Genomic DNA, 16227 nt, shown 5'->3' with positions numbered 1-16227 from the left:
AAAGTTGAAGTTCTTTTATCTTGACGTGGTATCTTAACAAAATCATGATATCTTGCGAATGTTTACATAGAAAATCGCTTTAAAATGCATTCATATTCATGCAAAATTCAATACAATTTTGAAAAGAGGAATTGTTTATCATCCTCTGACAAGATTGTCGGTAGATTTTGGATTTAATCCAAGTATCAATCAACTGCTAATCAACTGCTTTTTCAACGGCTAGAGCCTCTTCGTAAGCAAAGACAGCGATGTGCTCATGTGTTTATGTTGTCATTTTGATCCGAAATGTATTGAGATCGCTGCTCAATTTCACCTATAACTAGCTTTGACTGGAGCAGCATGGTGGGAGGGGTGTGTGTGTCCACTGCCATTTATGTATCATTCACATCTGCTTCTGTTCCACTACGCAACACCCTTATTTTCACAATTCAATCAACAACCAATGGGTAAACTCAAATCCCTTAAATATTTTCTTAATAAATAAATATTTTCATCCTTTCATTCTCAATGACCTTTTTGCCTATGTATTTTAAATTTCTTTACACTCTTAATTAATCTACAAACAAATAGAGAAAAACTAAAAGTTTACCCAGTCAGAATTTATTCCTTGATAGTAGTAGAAGTGTGACAAATCACATCCCCGATGTTGGAAGGTATAATTATTACAGAAAAATGTATAACTGCTATCTTAGGACAATCTGTAAAAATTGTGCAGCTCCATCAGCCAAAAACAATTTCAAAATATGAATTTGGAAGAAACCTTTAAAATTGTGTCACCAATGAGATTTGTGAGGTCTTGTTTAAGATTATTCACAGGATTTACCCTGTTAAACAAGTCATTGCAAGATTTAGGAAAGATATTGATTTGAAATGTGCTTTTTGTAACTTTGAAATTGAAAGCATTGTACACCTTTTTTTTATTGTATCTATACAAAAAATGTTCTGGTGTGATTTAAAATATTTTATGAAGATGAATATGGGTATTGATATGCATTTAAGGAAAGAGGATATTTTGTTTTATTTTGGTGGTAAAATTGAACATATATCATGGTGTATTATACATTTATTATTGATTTATGGAATTTCTTTTTATTCATAAATGTAAACGGTCGTCACAGAAACCAAACTTCACACACTTCAAAATAGAAGTTAAATATGACTTTAATATGTTAACTGGAGTAAAAAACAGTTAAGCGCTAAAAAGTATTAACTTTTATAAAGCCTTGAATATTCCCTTTTGGATCTTAATATTATATGCATTGTATATTGTATAATGTATAGCCTTTTTGAATTCTGTATATTGTCGATGTAACTTTTTGTTAGTTTTCTAGTTATTTTTTATTTGATTTATTTCTTGTGCTTTCAGTTGGTTTGACTGTCATGTTATATTGATTAAAGCAAAAAAAAAAAAATAAATAATAAATAAAAAAAATCAAATCCCGAAGCAGCGTGTGAGTTTGAGCTCCACCACGTCAGGCCTTCAGAATTTCCACAGAATCCCTCAACAGTGCAAATAAATGGCAACTGAAGTCAGATTGTCAGATTCATCAGCCAATCAGATTGATTTATTTATTCTTGGTGGGTGTGATTTTAGGATATGTCCAGGTCAAGGCCTTCTAGCTGGCCTTGAGTGACGCAATCACGCTTTAAGTAATGTAATTTGCAAGCGAAGGGCACGAGCTTGTCATAACTGCCGCTATCACCATTGAGAAAGAGATCCTTGTGGATTTAAAAACACGAGATGTTCTGCATGACCTTGTGATTGCGTGATTTACTAATCATGAAAGGAGGACTGATTTTCACTTCAAGCTAATTGATAAGTGCAGATTTTCAGATTTTACAACTTCCTACCAGGAAAAGTGCAATGTAATGCAGCTTGAATTCAGAATTACAACTTGTAGGCCCGTGCATAAATTCTCAACTCAGATATCGGCATGATGTCACACAAACATGTCGACACTTAGGGAGATATACAAAGTAAGAGATAAACATTCACTTTATTAAGTAACATGACAGAAAGTCCACATGACAGAAATAGGTGGATAAAACATAAAACACACCTGAAGCACAAATGCGAGCGCTGCAGCATTGTTTATCAGTTGGGTTGCTAGGAGACATCTCTAATGAGAGTCAAACCCCTGCTAAGCTAACAGAAGCGTTGTAGTTCTGATTATCGGGGAATGGAATGCATTTATGGTCGGAGCTATCAAGTAGGAATATCCCACATCAAATTTGAATGGAACGCAGCATAATCGTGTACCCTGACGAAATGAAATTATTGCAAGCAAGATTTTTCCAGGTATTATAGACCTCCTTGGTAGATTAATATGAAAAATTATGATTTTTGAATGTCTGTTCGGGAGACGTTCATTTAAAAAAATAGTCATGCTGTAGTTAAAATTAGGCTTGCATGAGCATTAAGTGTCCTTTCAAGTTCTGGCTTTCGTGAGTTGACTTGTTTTTAAAATGTCAATTGGTATTATTAGTTAGCTGCGGCATAATATATGATGCCCAAAGGCATAGGGTGTCTTATTCATTCTTAATGGCATGAATCACACTGAAGGCCTAGACTTTTAATGCATGGCCCCTACTGAACAACACAAAATATTGTATAATAGACAGACCTTTTAGTGTTTTTGGTGTGAAATAATATTCCATTATCTACATAAATTTGCATCGTTTAAAAAAATGTGATCAAATGACCTCACAATCAACCTTTAGACACCACACTCAATGGTCTCATGGATCAGGAAAGTTTGCTGTGCAAGGTGACAAACAAGTGTTTATGAAAGTACTGTGGTAGTTTTTGTTGCTATTTAGCGTTTTGGGAAAAAATTAAATCAAAGGAGCCTTTTACCCCACAGGGCCTTTAGCCCCATTGTACCCTACTACCCATATACCCTTTATATATCCTCACCTTATACACAAAAATGAGGTTAAAATGAGGTCAGAAATCCTCTGCTCTAGTTAAAACTGAAAGGAATTGTGGCTTTGGTGTTTCAGAGAATAGGCAATGATATGTTATCCTCCCAAGCATACAGTACTTTCTCAAAGTCAATTTTTTGGGGGTTAAAGCTTATCACAGATTTACTTGTACTCTAAATGATTTTAAATATTCTTTTAGTAATAGATTCAGAAATGTCCTCATTTGAAACAAGGGGATACTTAGAAGTAGTTAATGAGGACATTTCTGAATGTTAAAAATTCTGAACCTTAAAATAGTACCTTTTAGATTTGTTGTCATTTCAGAGTGAAGTCTATTTCCTCACAGTGCATTAAAAATTTGAAGTTGAGAGCACAATTTGTTTTCCATAGAGTACATTTTGTTGATATACCTCGTATTAAAACCGATTTGGAGCAAATGTTTTGAGATTGGATCACTCAAACGCAATGTGTTCCTGCAAGAACTTGTGTTATTTTACAGCATGGAAATAATACCAAAAATAAACCGGGCCATCGACTAACTCTGAGAATTGTATCTTTTTGTTTTGTTAGTGGTATTTCTCTGCTGATCCTGAAACAGCGCTGGATCTCTTCACTGCAGTTCCAGTCTTTGAGAGAGATCAGCGCAGGTAACGTCTACATCACCAATAATAGTCAACTCTGCTTCTACAATACAGTGAACTGGACGGGCCTGTTTCGCACAAGCACCCAGAGAGTGCTCATCAAAAACAACAGAGACCCCAGAGAGTGTAGTAAGTGTCTTACAGTCATGGCTATCATTTCTGCCTCCATCTGTTCTGATTTGTTTTGAAAAAGATAGTGCCTCACTGTAACCGCAAATTTGTATTATTATTATTATTTATTTTTTTTCAATAAACAAGAGATCAAGTCATAATTCTTTTTTTAGGTAGTCAACATTATGCCACAAGTGCTGTCAATTCCACAATACACCCATTATAGACATAATACACAATAAACACTTCGTATATTGTACAGTATACAATGTACTCTAAACACAAATTACAACTGCGTAAGTACTTGCAGTGAAAAAAACAGTGCCAATTAAAACTGAATTATGTAACTTTTTTAGTGTTAAAATGCTTTCTTCTATCCCGTTTTGAGCGACTGACGTAAACAGGCCCCAACTACATTTCTTAACCAATGGTGTGAGTTAGGGGCAGGACTATCTGACTGTTTGGACAATAGCAGGTCAGGGGCGTATTCGGAAAGATGTTCTTAAAACATGTTTATTTTTGCAATTCTATTTGGTGGTGCTAGTGTTGCAGGAATTACATACTTCACATTTCATGCACATAATACACAGTAATGCAATTTGCACAAAGTGAGAATCTTAAACGCATAGGTGTAAATCTGTTTTATCATGTTCTTTGAGGTATCTTGCAGAAAAAAATCTTTGTAAATGTGTTTACTGGACTGTTCCCTGTGAAAAAGCTACACTTTGATGCTGCGCTGATTTAGCGCTTTGGGAACAACTTTAGGTGTGACCAGCTGTGAATATGTGTGCAACACGTCAATGAAATTGACCAGAATTTATAGCCTCTGCTGGTGACATCATTGCCCTCAGCAGCCCCCAAAGCAAGACCTCAGGGCAGTAATTTCTAAGAAGAAAAAACCCTGATGGTCTTGCGCCCAGCCTTGTGGGGGTAGCCCCCCTCGTGTAGGGGTGCGTGAAGCATTCACCTGTACCTTCCCGATACCCCCATGAAACCTCTCCATTCCCGACGCCTCTGGTGTTTCGGGAGTTAGAGGTTTCCAGCTAAATGTTGGGTGTTCCGTTGCTTCCTGCCTTAGTCCAGGACATGGAATACTCGACATTCCCTCAACAGGAAGTGTCAAAATTGATACCCATCTCAGAGAACCTGGCAGCGCGGAAGCTACTGCCAGGTGGTTCTATGTGGGTTCTAAGAACAGTAGAAAAAGGCTACAGAATTCAGTTTGATCGGCGTTCTCCATGTTTCAATGGCATGGTCTCCACTACCGTGAAACCAGAACAAGCATGTCTACTGTCTACTTCCTGGTTTCCAAGAAGGGTGGGGGGTTTCGTCCGGTTTTAGACCTTTGAGGATTGAATCGCTCAATCAGGGCGTTCAAGTTCAAGATGCTAACTGTCAAGACGGTCGTGTCTCAAATCCAACATCACGATTGGTTGGTCACAATAAATCTCGTGGATGCATATCTTCATACAGAAATTCTGCCACAACACAGGAAGTTCCTGAGGTTCGCTTTCGGTGGCAAAGCTTTCCAATATCGGGTTCTTCCATTCAGCCTAGCCCTATCACCGCACACATTCATGAAATGCATGGATGCAGCACTGGCTCCTTTGCGACTCCGGGGCATCCGCATTCTGAATTACATAGACGACTGGCTAATACTAGCACAGTCACAAGAACTGGCAGTTCAGCAAAGGGATATCGTCTTAGCTCACCTGTTTTCTCTGGGTCTGAGTCGCTTCTTACCTTTCTATGTGGTTCAGACCCCGGTTCCTCAGTTTGGGTCCCACTCTAGGTGCATCTTGCCATCACAAATTGTTAACGACAGACGCCTTCCTGATGGGCTGGGGTGTGGTCTTAAGTGGTTATCCAGCTCAAGGGGAATGGAAGGGTCATCAACTCGATTGGCACATCAACTGCCTCGAGTTGATGACGGTATTTCTGGCTCTGAAATACTTCCTCCAGTATTTGAGAGGCTGCCATGTCCTGGTGCTGGTGGGCAACACAGCAGTAGTCTCTTGCATAAACCATCAAGGAGGTCTACATTCACACCAGCTCAACAGACTGGCACAGCAGATTCTCCTTTGGGCCCAGGGCAAGCTCCTGTCAATCAGCACAGTTGGGAGCAGATTTACTGTCCAGACAGAAAATACAGACGTGGGAGTGGAAACTCCACCTCGAGGTAGTGGAACAAATCTGGGTGAGATATTACAAAGCGGAAGTGGACCTCTTTGCCTGCCAACAGACAGCACAATGTCCCCTCTATTTCCCCATGGGTCTGGACGCGATGGCACATACATAGCCCACAATGCGCCTGTATGCGTTTCCTCCGGTTTCTCTGCTCCCTGGAGTCTTGGCCAGAGTTCGCCAGCAAGGGTCTTGCCTCTTACTGATAGCACCGTGTTGGCCGAACAGGGTATGGTTCTCGGAGATAATGTCTCTCCTCGACGGCTTGCCTTGGGCGATTCCGGACAGGAGGGACCTTCTGTCCCAGATGCAGGGGACAATATTTAATCCCCGGCCTGAGCTGTGGAACCTTCATGTTTGGCCCCTGAAGGGTACCAACTGAGGGACACTGGGCTTTTACCAGAAGTTATCGAGACCATTCTAAGTGCTAGGGCTCCCTCTACTAGAAGAAGTTGCACCAATAAACGGGATATCTTTGAAAGATGGTGCAGTGCACATAATGCAGATCCAGTTAACTGCCAGATTGCTTCTGTTCTGGACTTTCTGCAGGAAAAATTGTCAGCAGGCACATGCCCCGCCACTCTCAGGGTTTACATGGCCTCTCTATCGGCTTGCCACGCCTTGATTGACGGGCTGCCATTGGGGAGACATCCTCTGCTCGCTCGCTTCATTCCTGGAGCCATGGAGACCTCCTGCTAGGACCACGATCCCTTCATGGGATTTAGCAATAGACCTTGAGGGTCTTGTTGAGACCCCCTTCGAACCTCTAGAGTCAGAGTCTGATAAAATTCTGTCTCTCAAGATGGTTTTTCTTACGGCAATTACTTCTCTAAAAAGAATTGGGGATATACAGGCTCTGTCTGTCTTGCCAGCCTGCTTAGATTTTGCCCCAGGAATGGCTAAAGCAATTTTTCCTTTCTCGACTGTACATCCAGTCACTCTCGAAGCCTTCTGCTCCCCGGCGTTTACAACGCCGGAGCAGGAAAGACTTCACGGACTTTGTCAAGTCTGTGCCCTTCAGACTTATGTCCACTGCACTAGCCAGTGGCGTAAGTCAGGGCAACTATTCTTTTACCATGGGGGCCGCAACAGGGGGCGGCCGCCACCAAGCAGACTGTGTCGCATTGGGTGAGGGATGCTATTGCCCTGGCCCTGGCCAGCAGGTATAAGGGCTCACTCTGCCAGAGGGGTCGCCTCCTCTAAAGCCTTGGCTAGAGTTGTCCCTCTGCAGCATGTTTATGATGCGGCAGGCTGGTGCTCTCCGCACACATTCATAAGATTTTATAGTTTGGATGTTCATGACACTCCGGGTGCTTGTGTCCTTGAGTCAACATCACAAGCTCATGTCTGAGACCTCTCGCGCTCTTGTGAGCACAACTACACAACCGTAAGGGTCCGGACATCCACAGTGCGGTGGTATGGATATTCTTGTTCCCAAAGCACTAAATCAGCGCAGCATTAAAATGTAGCTTTCTGACAGGGAACATCTCGGGTTATTTAACTGTAACCCCTGTTCCCTGATAAAAGTGGAATGAGTTGCTGTGCTTCATTGCCGCACTGGGATGCCCCAGGACTGCTCTTCAGACAAAATACCTGGCGATGCACCTGTGACGCATCTATTTATAGCCCTGCTACAGGTGCATCCAATGATGTCACCAGCAGAGGCTATAAATTCTGGTCAATTTAATTGACGTGTTGCACACATATTCACAGCTGGTCACACCTAAAGTTGTTCCCAAAGCGCTAAATCAGCGCAGCATCTTGTTCCGCTTTTATCAGGGAACAGGGGTTACAGTTAAGTAACCCGAGATGTTTTTCACCCTCTCTTTGACCCTTAACAAACAAATAATTTTTGCTACTGTACCTTTAAGACTTCTCTTTATAATATCCTCTGTGTATATAATGTAACTACCATAATAATTTCTGAATGAACATTTTTTTGCAGCTTAGTTTTAGTTATGTTGTGAATGTTAGACTTGTCTAGGGAATGTCAGAGTATGTCTGCAAAGTACATCAAACTCTTATTTTTTGAAGAGCAAGGAAAATCCTGTTTACCATGAAACGTCTTCTTAAAGGGATATTACACCCAAAAATAAAATTCTATCACCCTTTAGCATTTTTTCAAAACTTCAGATTAATTTAATACCTGTCCACAATTTTAACCCAACAGAGTTTTTTTGTCCTGATTGTAAAACACAGACAAATATTCAGAATCTATCATTGAAGATACCTGAAAACAGGGAAGAGGCTATTAGAATTAGATGTTTCCTGTGTCACATTTGTGAGGCTAATAAAGATTTTAACAGACAGAGAGCCTATTTTCAGCACTGGACTGCCAAGATGAATGTAATTAGTGTACATGCAAGGAACAATGCTTGCAGGATGGAGATATCCTAATTATGTGACTTATAATACATATGACTGATTATTATTTCAGTTCTTACCTTCTTTGTGTGTGTGTGGGGTTTTTTTGCAGTTAAAGAGCAGATGGTTTGTGATTCGTTGTGTTCAGAGGCAGGATGTTGGGGTCCGGGTCCAGACCAGTGTCTCTCATGTAAATACTTCAGCCGGGGAAGAACCTGCGTCAAGTTCTGTAACTTATATTATGGGTGAGTAAGTGTGCAAGATATGCAAAACGTACATTTGCATGCAGTGTAAGTTGGCTTACATACACAGCTTTTTATTCCAAGTATATTTAGTTTTAAGTTCATCTCCTTTTCATCTTCTTACTCTTCTTTCTCTTAAACCCCTTAAGTTTACAGTAGCCTCATTATAAATGTGTTTTTTTTTCCTTCATAAATGGAGAGTGGTTCAGATGAGTCCCAAGGTCTAAAGATATGTCTGCAATATGGCTACCGTGATCAGACTTTCAAGATCAAGGGATCAGAATGCTTTTAATGCTATTTATGACTCAAAAGAACAGAGCAACCCTCATGGTTTTCTGGCAGAATGAAAAGAAAAAAGTTTTTAGAGACATGAAAACAGGCTTTGAAAAGAACAGACAAAATTAATGTAGAACATCTCATGCTAGGCCTGTGTTTGCACATGGAAGTACATATATTTATTTTTCTTTTAAAAATCAGTTATAAATATGTGTCGAAATTAGTGTGCCAGAGTCTGATATGAAATTGTTTGTTTGCAGAGTGATGTGTGCAATCTGACGAGGGATCTCAGGACAACACAAAAGACATGTTAATGTTTTAATTACACAAATATCTAGTCAGCTTTAACACCTGTTAAAACTTATTTGGTAACACTTTACAGTAATATTAGATGCATTAGAAAACTTTCATGAACTACCATGTCATCTGGTAAATGCCTATTTTTAGTACACAAAAATCATGTTAACATGTATAATGTTTCCGTCTTGTGCTATGCGTTTAAAACGGTGTATATTTTAACGTTTATGGACTGGCCCCATGCACTTACATTGTAAGTGCCTTACAGTAACTTTGATTTTTGATTTAAAAAATAATGAGGGATGAGTCGAAATTACTACATTGTGGTAAGCCAAAAAATAGCAATTGATCTTAAACTGTGTTGAACCTGTAGCATTACTTTAATGTTATGTAAATGCAAGAAAAACAATATAATATATTACATATACGTATACTACAATATACATTTCTAGCAGTTTTCAGTCTATATGTTTTTTTGGAAGAAAATTGTTAAATACTCAGAAAGCAAAGAAATTAGTTAAGTATTTATTATTATTACTCATTCAAAAAAAAAATCATGGCACTGTTCTTAACTAATTTTAAAACCTAATTACAAAGGGTCACCAATGATTTCTTTGTCAAAAAAAGAGAAAAGCTAGCTACATGCTAACAATAGACATGTTAGGCTAATGAGTTAAGCGAACTGCTCATTCTGAATAAAAAGAAAATTAAATAATCATAAAATTGTCTGTATTACAATTAAATCATTGTAAATTATTAAATAATCATAAAATTGTCTGTAACATATTTAAAAAGGAACAGTAAAAAGATTAGCTTAAGGAAAATAGCTAGTTAGCTTGTTAAAATAGAAAAAACAATATGTGTGAAACAGGGGGAAAAAAATTCAAAGTAGGGACTTTTAAGGTTTAAGCCTGTAGACAACAACTTTATACACTAATAATTTATCTAAAAAGTCACACAATGACGGTTAAACTGATATTGATACATTAGCAATTTATGCTCATCCAACCAGTTCAAGTAGCAAATGTCGTCCATTAAGTTGTGTAGGTCTATAATATTTTTTTAGATGAACCAAAAAACAAGAAAAATGAATAAATAATAAACAAAAACAAAAAAAGATTAGAGACTAATTTATTGGCTAAGTGGAGTTCAGTGTGGGATAAACATTTGCATGTTGCGCTTTGATTCCACATACATGTATTGGCTAGAGGTTTGCTTTCTTTTATAGAAGCTTCTTTCTTTGGACTGGACAGACTATACTACTACTCTAATCATCAGCTGCTGTAGAAATTCAAGAAAGCAATAAATATAGCTCCTTAAATTGTTTCCACCCGCATGGATTTTCTTGTTTGTCTGTTTACTGTAGTTAAGGGAATAGTTATCCCAAAAATTAAAATTCTCTCATCATTTACTCACCCGCTTGTAAATGCGCATAAGAGGGATGTTTGAAAGTAGATTTATAGTAAAAAAGGACTATTGCTATGTTTCTCACCCACACCTATCGATTACTTTTATTCTGCCTGTATACAGTGCATTCAGAGAGTATCCAGACCCCTTCATTTTTATCACATTTTGTTATGTTGCAGCCTTATGCTAAAATGCTTTAAATTATAGTATTTTTCATATCATTTTACACTCCATACCTCATAATGACAAAGCAAAAACTAGATTTATTATAATTTTGCAAATGTATTAAAAATAAAAAACTGAAATATCACGTTGACATAAATATTCATACTCTTTGCTATGACACTTCTTTGCATGAAATTTAGCTCAAGTGCATCCCATTTTCCTGGATCATCTTTGAGATGTTTCTAAAATTTTTTTAGTCCATCTGTGGAAAATGCAATTGATTGGACATGATTTGGAAAGGCACAACCCTGTCTATATAAGGTCTCACTGCTGAAAATGCAAACTAAGCCATGAGGTCAAAGGAACTGCCTGCAGAGCTCAGAGATAGGATTCAGTGTTCTCCATAATTCTTAAATAAAAGATGTTTGGAACATCCAGGACTCTTCCTAGAGCTGGCCGCCTGGCCAAACTGAGCAATCGGGGGAGAAGAACCCAATGGTCACTCTGGTTGAGCTCCAGAGATCACGTGTTGAGATGGGACCATCACAGCAACACTCCACCGAGCTGGTCTTTATGGCAGAGTGGTCAGAAGGAAGCCTCTCCTCAGTGTAAGACACATGAAAGCCGAAAGGACTCTCAGACTGTGAGAAGCAAGATTATCTGATCTGTTTGGCATTAATTCGAAACGTCATGTCTGGAGGAAACAAAGCACCGCTAATCACCTGCGCATTACAATCCCAACGGTGAAGGATGGTGGTGGTAGCATCATGCTGTGGTTTTGTTTTTTTAGCAGCAGGGACTGGGGGACTGGTCAGGATTGAAAGAAAGCTGAATGCAGCAAAATGTAGAGATATCCTTAAAACCTGGTCCATATCGCTCAGGGCCTCAGATTGGGCTGAATGTTCACCTTCCAACAGGACAGTAACCCTAAGCACACAGCTAAGGCAACACAAGTGTGACTTAGGGATAACTCTGTGAATGTCCTTGAGTGCCCCAGCCAGAGCCCAGACTTGAACACAATCAAACATCTCTGGAGAGACCCGAAAATGACTGTCCCCATCCAACCTGACAGAGCTTGAGCAGATCTGCAGAGAAGAATGGCAGAAAATTCCAAAATCCAGGTGTGCAAAGCTTGTCGCATCATACCCAAAAAAGAGTTGAGGCTGTAATCACTACCAAAGGTGCTTCAACTAAGTACTGAGTTAAGGGTTTGAATACTTATGTCAATGTGATATTTCAGTTTTTTTCTTTTTAATAAAATAGTTTTTTGCTTTGTCGTTATGAGTGTAGATTAATGTGAAAAAAAAAAATTATTTAAATGATTTTAGCATAATGTTGCAACATATCAGAATGTGAGAAAAAATGAAGGTGTCTTTCGGAATGCACCTCAGTTTTGGACCCTGTTGACTTGCATTGTATGGACCTATAGAGCTTTTCTTTTAAAAATATATGTGTGTGTTCAACAGAAGAAAGATGCACATCTGGGATGGCATTATGGGTTAATAGTAATTTGGGATGGCAATAATAATAGAATTTTCATTTTTCATTGTACTATCCCTATTAATATTAATGGACCCAGATTTAGACTTAGAATAGCCACTAGTATGTATTTAGATATAGAAGATACAGTATTTGATGCCATGCAGACACACTCCTAAAATGGAAACATTCTAGGTATACAAAATGCGCACTCCCTGGGAATTAAGCCCATGACCTTGATGTTGCCATCACCAAACTCTACCAATTGAGCTACATGATCATAAAGCTGTTGTTGTCCATCCATTCTAGAGATGTTCGGGAGTTTGCCAATGGCTCTGTTTGTGTGGAGTGTGACAGCCAGTGTGAAAAGACAGGGGATAAAAGTTTGACCTGCCATGGCCCGGTAAGAGCTATATCAGTTGTACTGTACTTGCTTGTTTTGACTATTGGGGGTTACCTATCCCCCACTCCCAAAAATGAAATATGTGACTATACATGTTTAACAAAACAAATGTTTATATCCCACTTTCTGTAGTTATAGTGCTTTAAACATCATATGTGTCTTTAGCTTCACTGTCTTTCCTTTTCTGTTTCTTTCTCTCTGTCCTCTTATAGGGTCCAGACCACTGTACAAAGTGTCTGCATCTCAAAGATGGGCCCAACTGTGTGGATAAATGCCCTGATGGTCTTCAGGGAGCAAACAGCTTTATCTTCAAATATGCTGAGACCAACAATGAGTGTCATCCCTGCCACCCCAACTGCACCCAGGGGTAAGACTGTTTGATTGTGTTTGCACTTAAATGTATTTGCAAGATGCTTTTCCTCCTATAATTGTTTAAATCTATCAAGCACAATAGGCTCACAGTAGTAAACTAATTGCCCATGTGGGTAAAGCCATCTTGGTTACTGCATTCAGCCTTCGATGCATGAGCCAGAGGGATTTGAGAGCAAACAGAGTCACTCTACATATGTAGGTTTATAGTTATATGTACATTACTCACAAATCTGAAAAAAGGTAATCATTTTTTAGCTTAATAGTTCAATTTAATGTATTTAGTTTGATTTTCTCCATTATTCTAATCGTGTTCTGTCAGGGGGCAGTTATGCCTGATTTGAAATGAATGTTTAAGACTATTATTTACACCGATCAGCAACAACATTAAAGCCACTTGCCTAATATTGTGTAAGCCATCTTTGTGCCGCCAAAACAGTGCCAACCCGCATCTCAGAATAGTATCCTGAGATGCCTTTCTTCTCACCACAGTTGTACAGAGCGGTTATGTGAGTTACCGTAGACTTTATAAGTTTGAATCAGTCTGGCCATTCTCTGTTGATCTCTCTCATCAACAAGGCATTTCCACCCACAGAACTGCTGTTCACTGGATGTTTTGGATGCTCAGTTTTCGCTGTCAAAAACGTTGTCTCACTGTGGACGTAAGGCCAGAACATAGAGAAAAAGATGCGTTTTCAAATTAAACATGCTAGTGAGGATGTGGCCTGAATACGGCCAGAGATATTAATTGAAACATCTCCTTTTGTATGCTACATAAATAAGAAAGCCATATGGGTTTAGTACATCATGAAGGTGACTAGATTGTGAATTTACATTTTTGGGCGACCTTTTCCTTTAACTGTATATCTGTTTTGATATTTTTAAATGTTACACTTTTAAAGAAGTTTAAGATTAAAGTTTGATATCTCCCATAGACCAAATTTCATATGTAACTGACAGTGATGGCATTATTCCAATATTTGCATACTGATGATTGATCGGTCTTCTTTCCAACATCTATGTGCATACTAAATTGTGATTGGTCTTTTCTTTTTCTAATGTATGTAACCATATAGTATAAAGGCAGTATACAATGATGGCGCTGCGTATGGCCGCCTCGGTATAGAGCTTTCCAGTACTTTTGCTGTTTTTGTTTGTTTGTCCTGTGTTTAGACATTTGTTTCTGCTTAATATTCTGCACCACATGCCAGAAAATCTTTTCCCGTTTTTTTATTATTTGGATGTTCTGTTGGACATTTTAGTTGGAGGAGCAGGGGTGCTGTACAAGCGTGTTAGAAGATGCAAATGTGGGAAGTGAGTGACCAGGACATTTTTTTTTTGTTACCTAAAGTAATACAAAAATTACTACAAAAGATTTAGAAGTGAGTAGTTTTCTGTCAGGGGGCCTTGCACCTCTGAGTACGCTCCCATTTTCTCCTTGAATTAATCAAGTTGAGCATCAAGGAAATGAACTTTGAGGGACATCCTAAAGCCCATTTTGCTGTAGTTCTTCACCAGAGTCTCAACAAGCTCCACATAGTTTTTGGCTGATTGCCCAGGAAGCCCCAAACCACTGCGACAAAGCTGTTCCAAGCTGCTTTCTCCTTGCAATTGAGCTTGGGGAATTCATTGCACTCCAGGATTTTCTTTATCTGTAGTCCGACGAAGACACCGGCATTGACCTTTACATCAGACAGCTTATGTAAGAAGTTTTGAAGGTATTTGAAGGCTACTGACTCCTTATCTAGAGCTCTGACAAATTGTTTCATCTGACCCAATTTGATGTACAGTGGTCGCATCAGCACCTTCCGGGGGGCACTAGTGGCTCTCACTTGATGTTGTTTCTCCCCACAGAGAACTCGGTCCGCTGTGGCCAGTCCCACCTGTGGTAGTGCACCTTGTTGTCACTGCTGTCCCAAAGGAAACTATAGCAGGGAAACTTGGTTAAACCGCCTTGGAGACCCATCAGGAATACCACCATTTTTAAGTCTCCTATGACCTCCCAGCTGTACTCATCATACTTCAAGGAATCCAGCAAGGTCTTGATGCTGTTGTAATCCTCTTTGAGGTGCACCGATTGAGCCAGGGGAAGAGGCGGGTACTTGTTACCATCATGGAGCAGCACGGCTTTGAGGCTCCTGGATGAGCTGTCAATGAAGAGGCACCACTCATTCTGGTTACAGGCGATTTACAGGCCGATTACCTCAAACAGACTGGTCACATTGTGGCAGAAGCAGAGCCCATCTTGACAGGTGAAGAAGCTGGAAAAAGGTTGATAACGCTTCCTCTGATCTGAGACTTGCACACTTTCATCAAACAAGTTCCACTGCTTGAGCCTAGATGTCAAAACCTTGGCATTAGACTTGGTGAGACCAAGATCTCTAATCAAGTCGTTGAGGTCTTTTTGATTGGGGAAGTATGGGTTTCTTTCCTCAGCTCCACCTCTTAAATTGTCATCTAGATCTACAATGTCTTCCTCGCTCTCTGGCTTGCTGCTCTCTTCTAAAGACAGCTGCTCTCTATCCACAGGAGTGGATACGGGGAGCTCATGGAAGTGTGGCACCGGGGCGATGGATGAAGGAAGGTCCGTGATAGCAGGTGGATTCTTGCCAGTCCGACTTAGGGAAGGGTCCTCCATGCAGAAGTAGCAGTTGCTTGAGTGTTCAGTCGGTTCCCGCCAAAATCTTGGGATAGTTAACCTCTGGCCGGCGCTACAGAACAGGCACAGGAACAGTTTTTTTTCCCTCAGGTCATCCACCTCATGAACACTTAAAACTGCCCCCAAATACTTTCCTTTTTGTCAATAGAACAATGTGCAATGTTCAATCAATCCATTCCTACTTACAGTATATCCATATTTCATTTATATTATTTAACATATCCTACCTCTTCCTCAATACATTACATCACCTGCACATAACTGTATATCTGTATATAAAATATTCAAACAACATTATTGCTCTATTTTATATTTCACTTTTTTATCTGTTATATATTTTTTTATGTCACTCTACGCATACATGATTAAATGTTTATGTTTGTATGCACATTACGTATATATGGTTGTGTTCTCTTTGCACTGGAAGCCTCTGTCACAATGACAAATTCCTTGTCTGTGTAAGCATACTTGGCAATAAAGCTCATTCTGATTCAGATATAGCCGCCTTAAGAGTGCATAGGCATTCTCGCAATGTTGTGACCATAAACCGATAACTGCCTTGCAAACACTGATATTTTATTTGGGGAAATGCAAATCTAGCTTAGATGTGACTTTCTGTGTTATAGTTGCACTGGACCCCGAGTACAAGATTGTGTTGGTATGTTGGACAGGTAAGAGTCTACAATCTAAATCTAATACCCTGCC

The 16227-nt window shown here is 39.4% G+C and overlaps 1 protein-coding gene across 1 annotated transcript in view; it reads left to right on the top strand.

Annotated features, from left to right (window-relative positions):
• Positions 1–16227, top strand: part of LOC127643565 (receptor tyrosine-protein kinase erbB-4-like) — a 127198-nt gene that overhangs the window by 76722 nt on the left and 34249 nt on the right. Inside the window, exons 12-16 of the mRNA XM_052126349.1 lie at positions 3496–3695; positions 8338–8470; positions 12401–12494; positions 12707–12861; positions 16149–16193. Coding sequence (XP_051982309.1) covers positions 3496–3695; positions 8338–8470; positions 12401–12494; positions 12707–12861; positions 16149–16193 — 627 coding nt within the window. The remainder of the gene's footprint in view (positions 1–3495; positions 3696–8337; positions 8471–12400; positions 12495–12706; positions 12862–16148; positions 16194–16227) is intronic.

Source organism: Xyrauchen texanus, chromosome 5 (genome assembly GCF_025860055.1).
Source record: "Xyrauchen texanus isolate HMW12.3.18 chromosome 5, RBS_HiC_50CHRs, whole genome shotgun sequence".
NCBI classification, from domain to species: Eukaryota; Metazoa; Chordata; class Actinopteri; order Cypriniformes; family Catostomidae; genus Xyrauchen; species Xyrauchen texanus.
The sequence above is the reverse complement of the archived record's forward strand: the minus strand, read 5'-3'. Positions and strand labels throughout refer to the sequence as shown.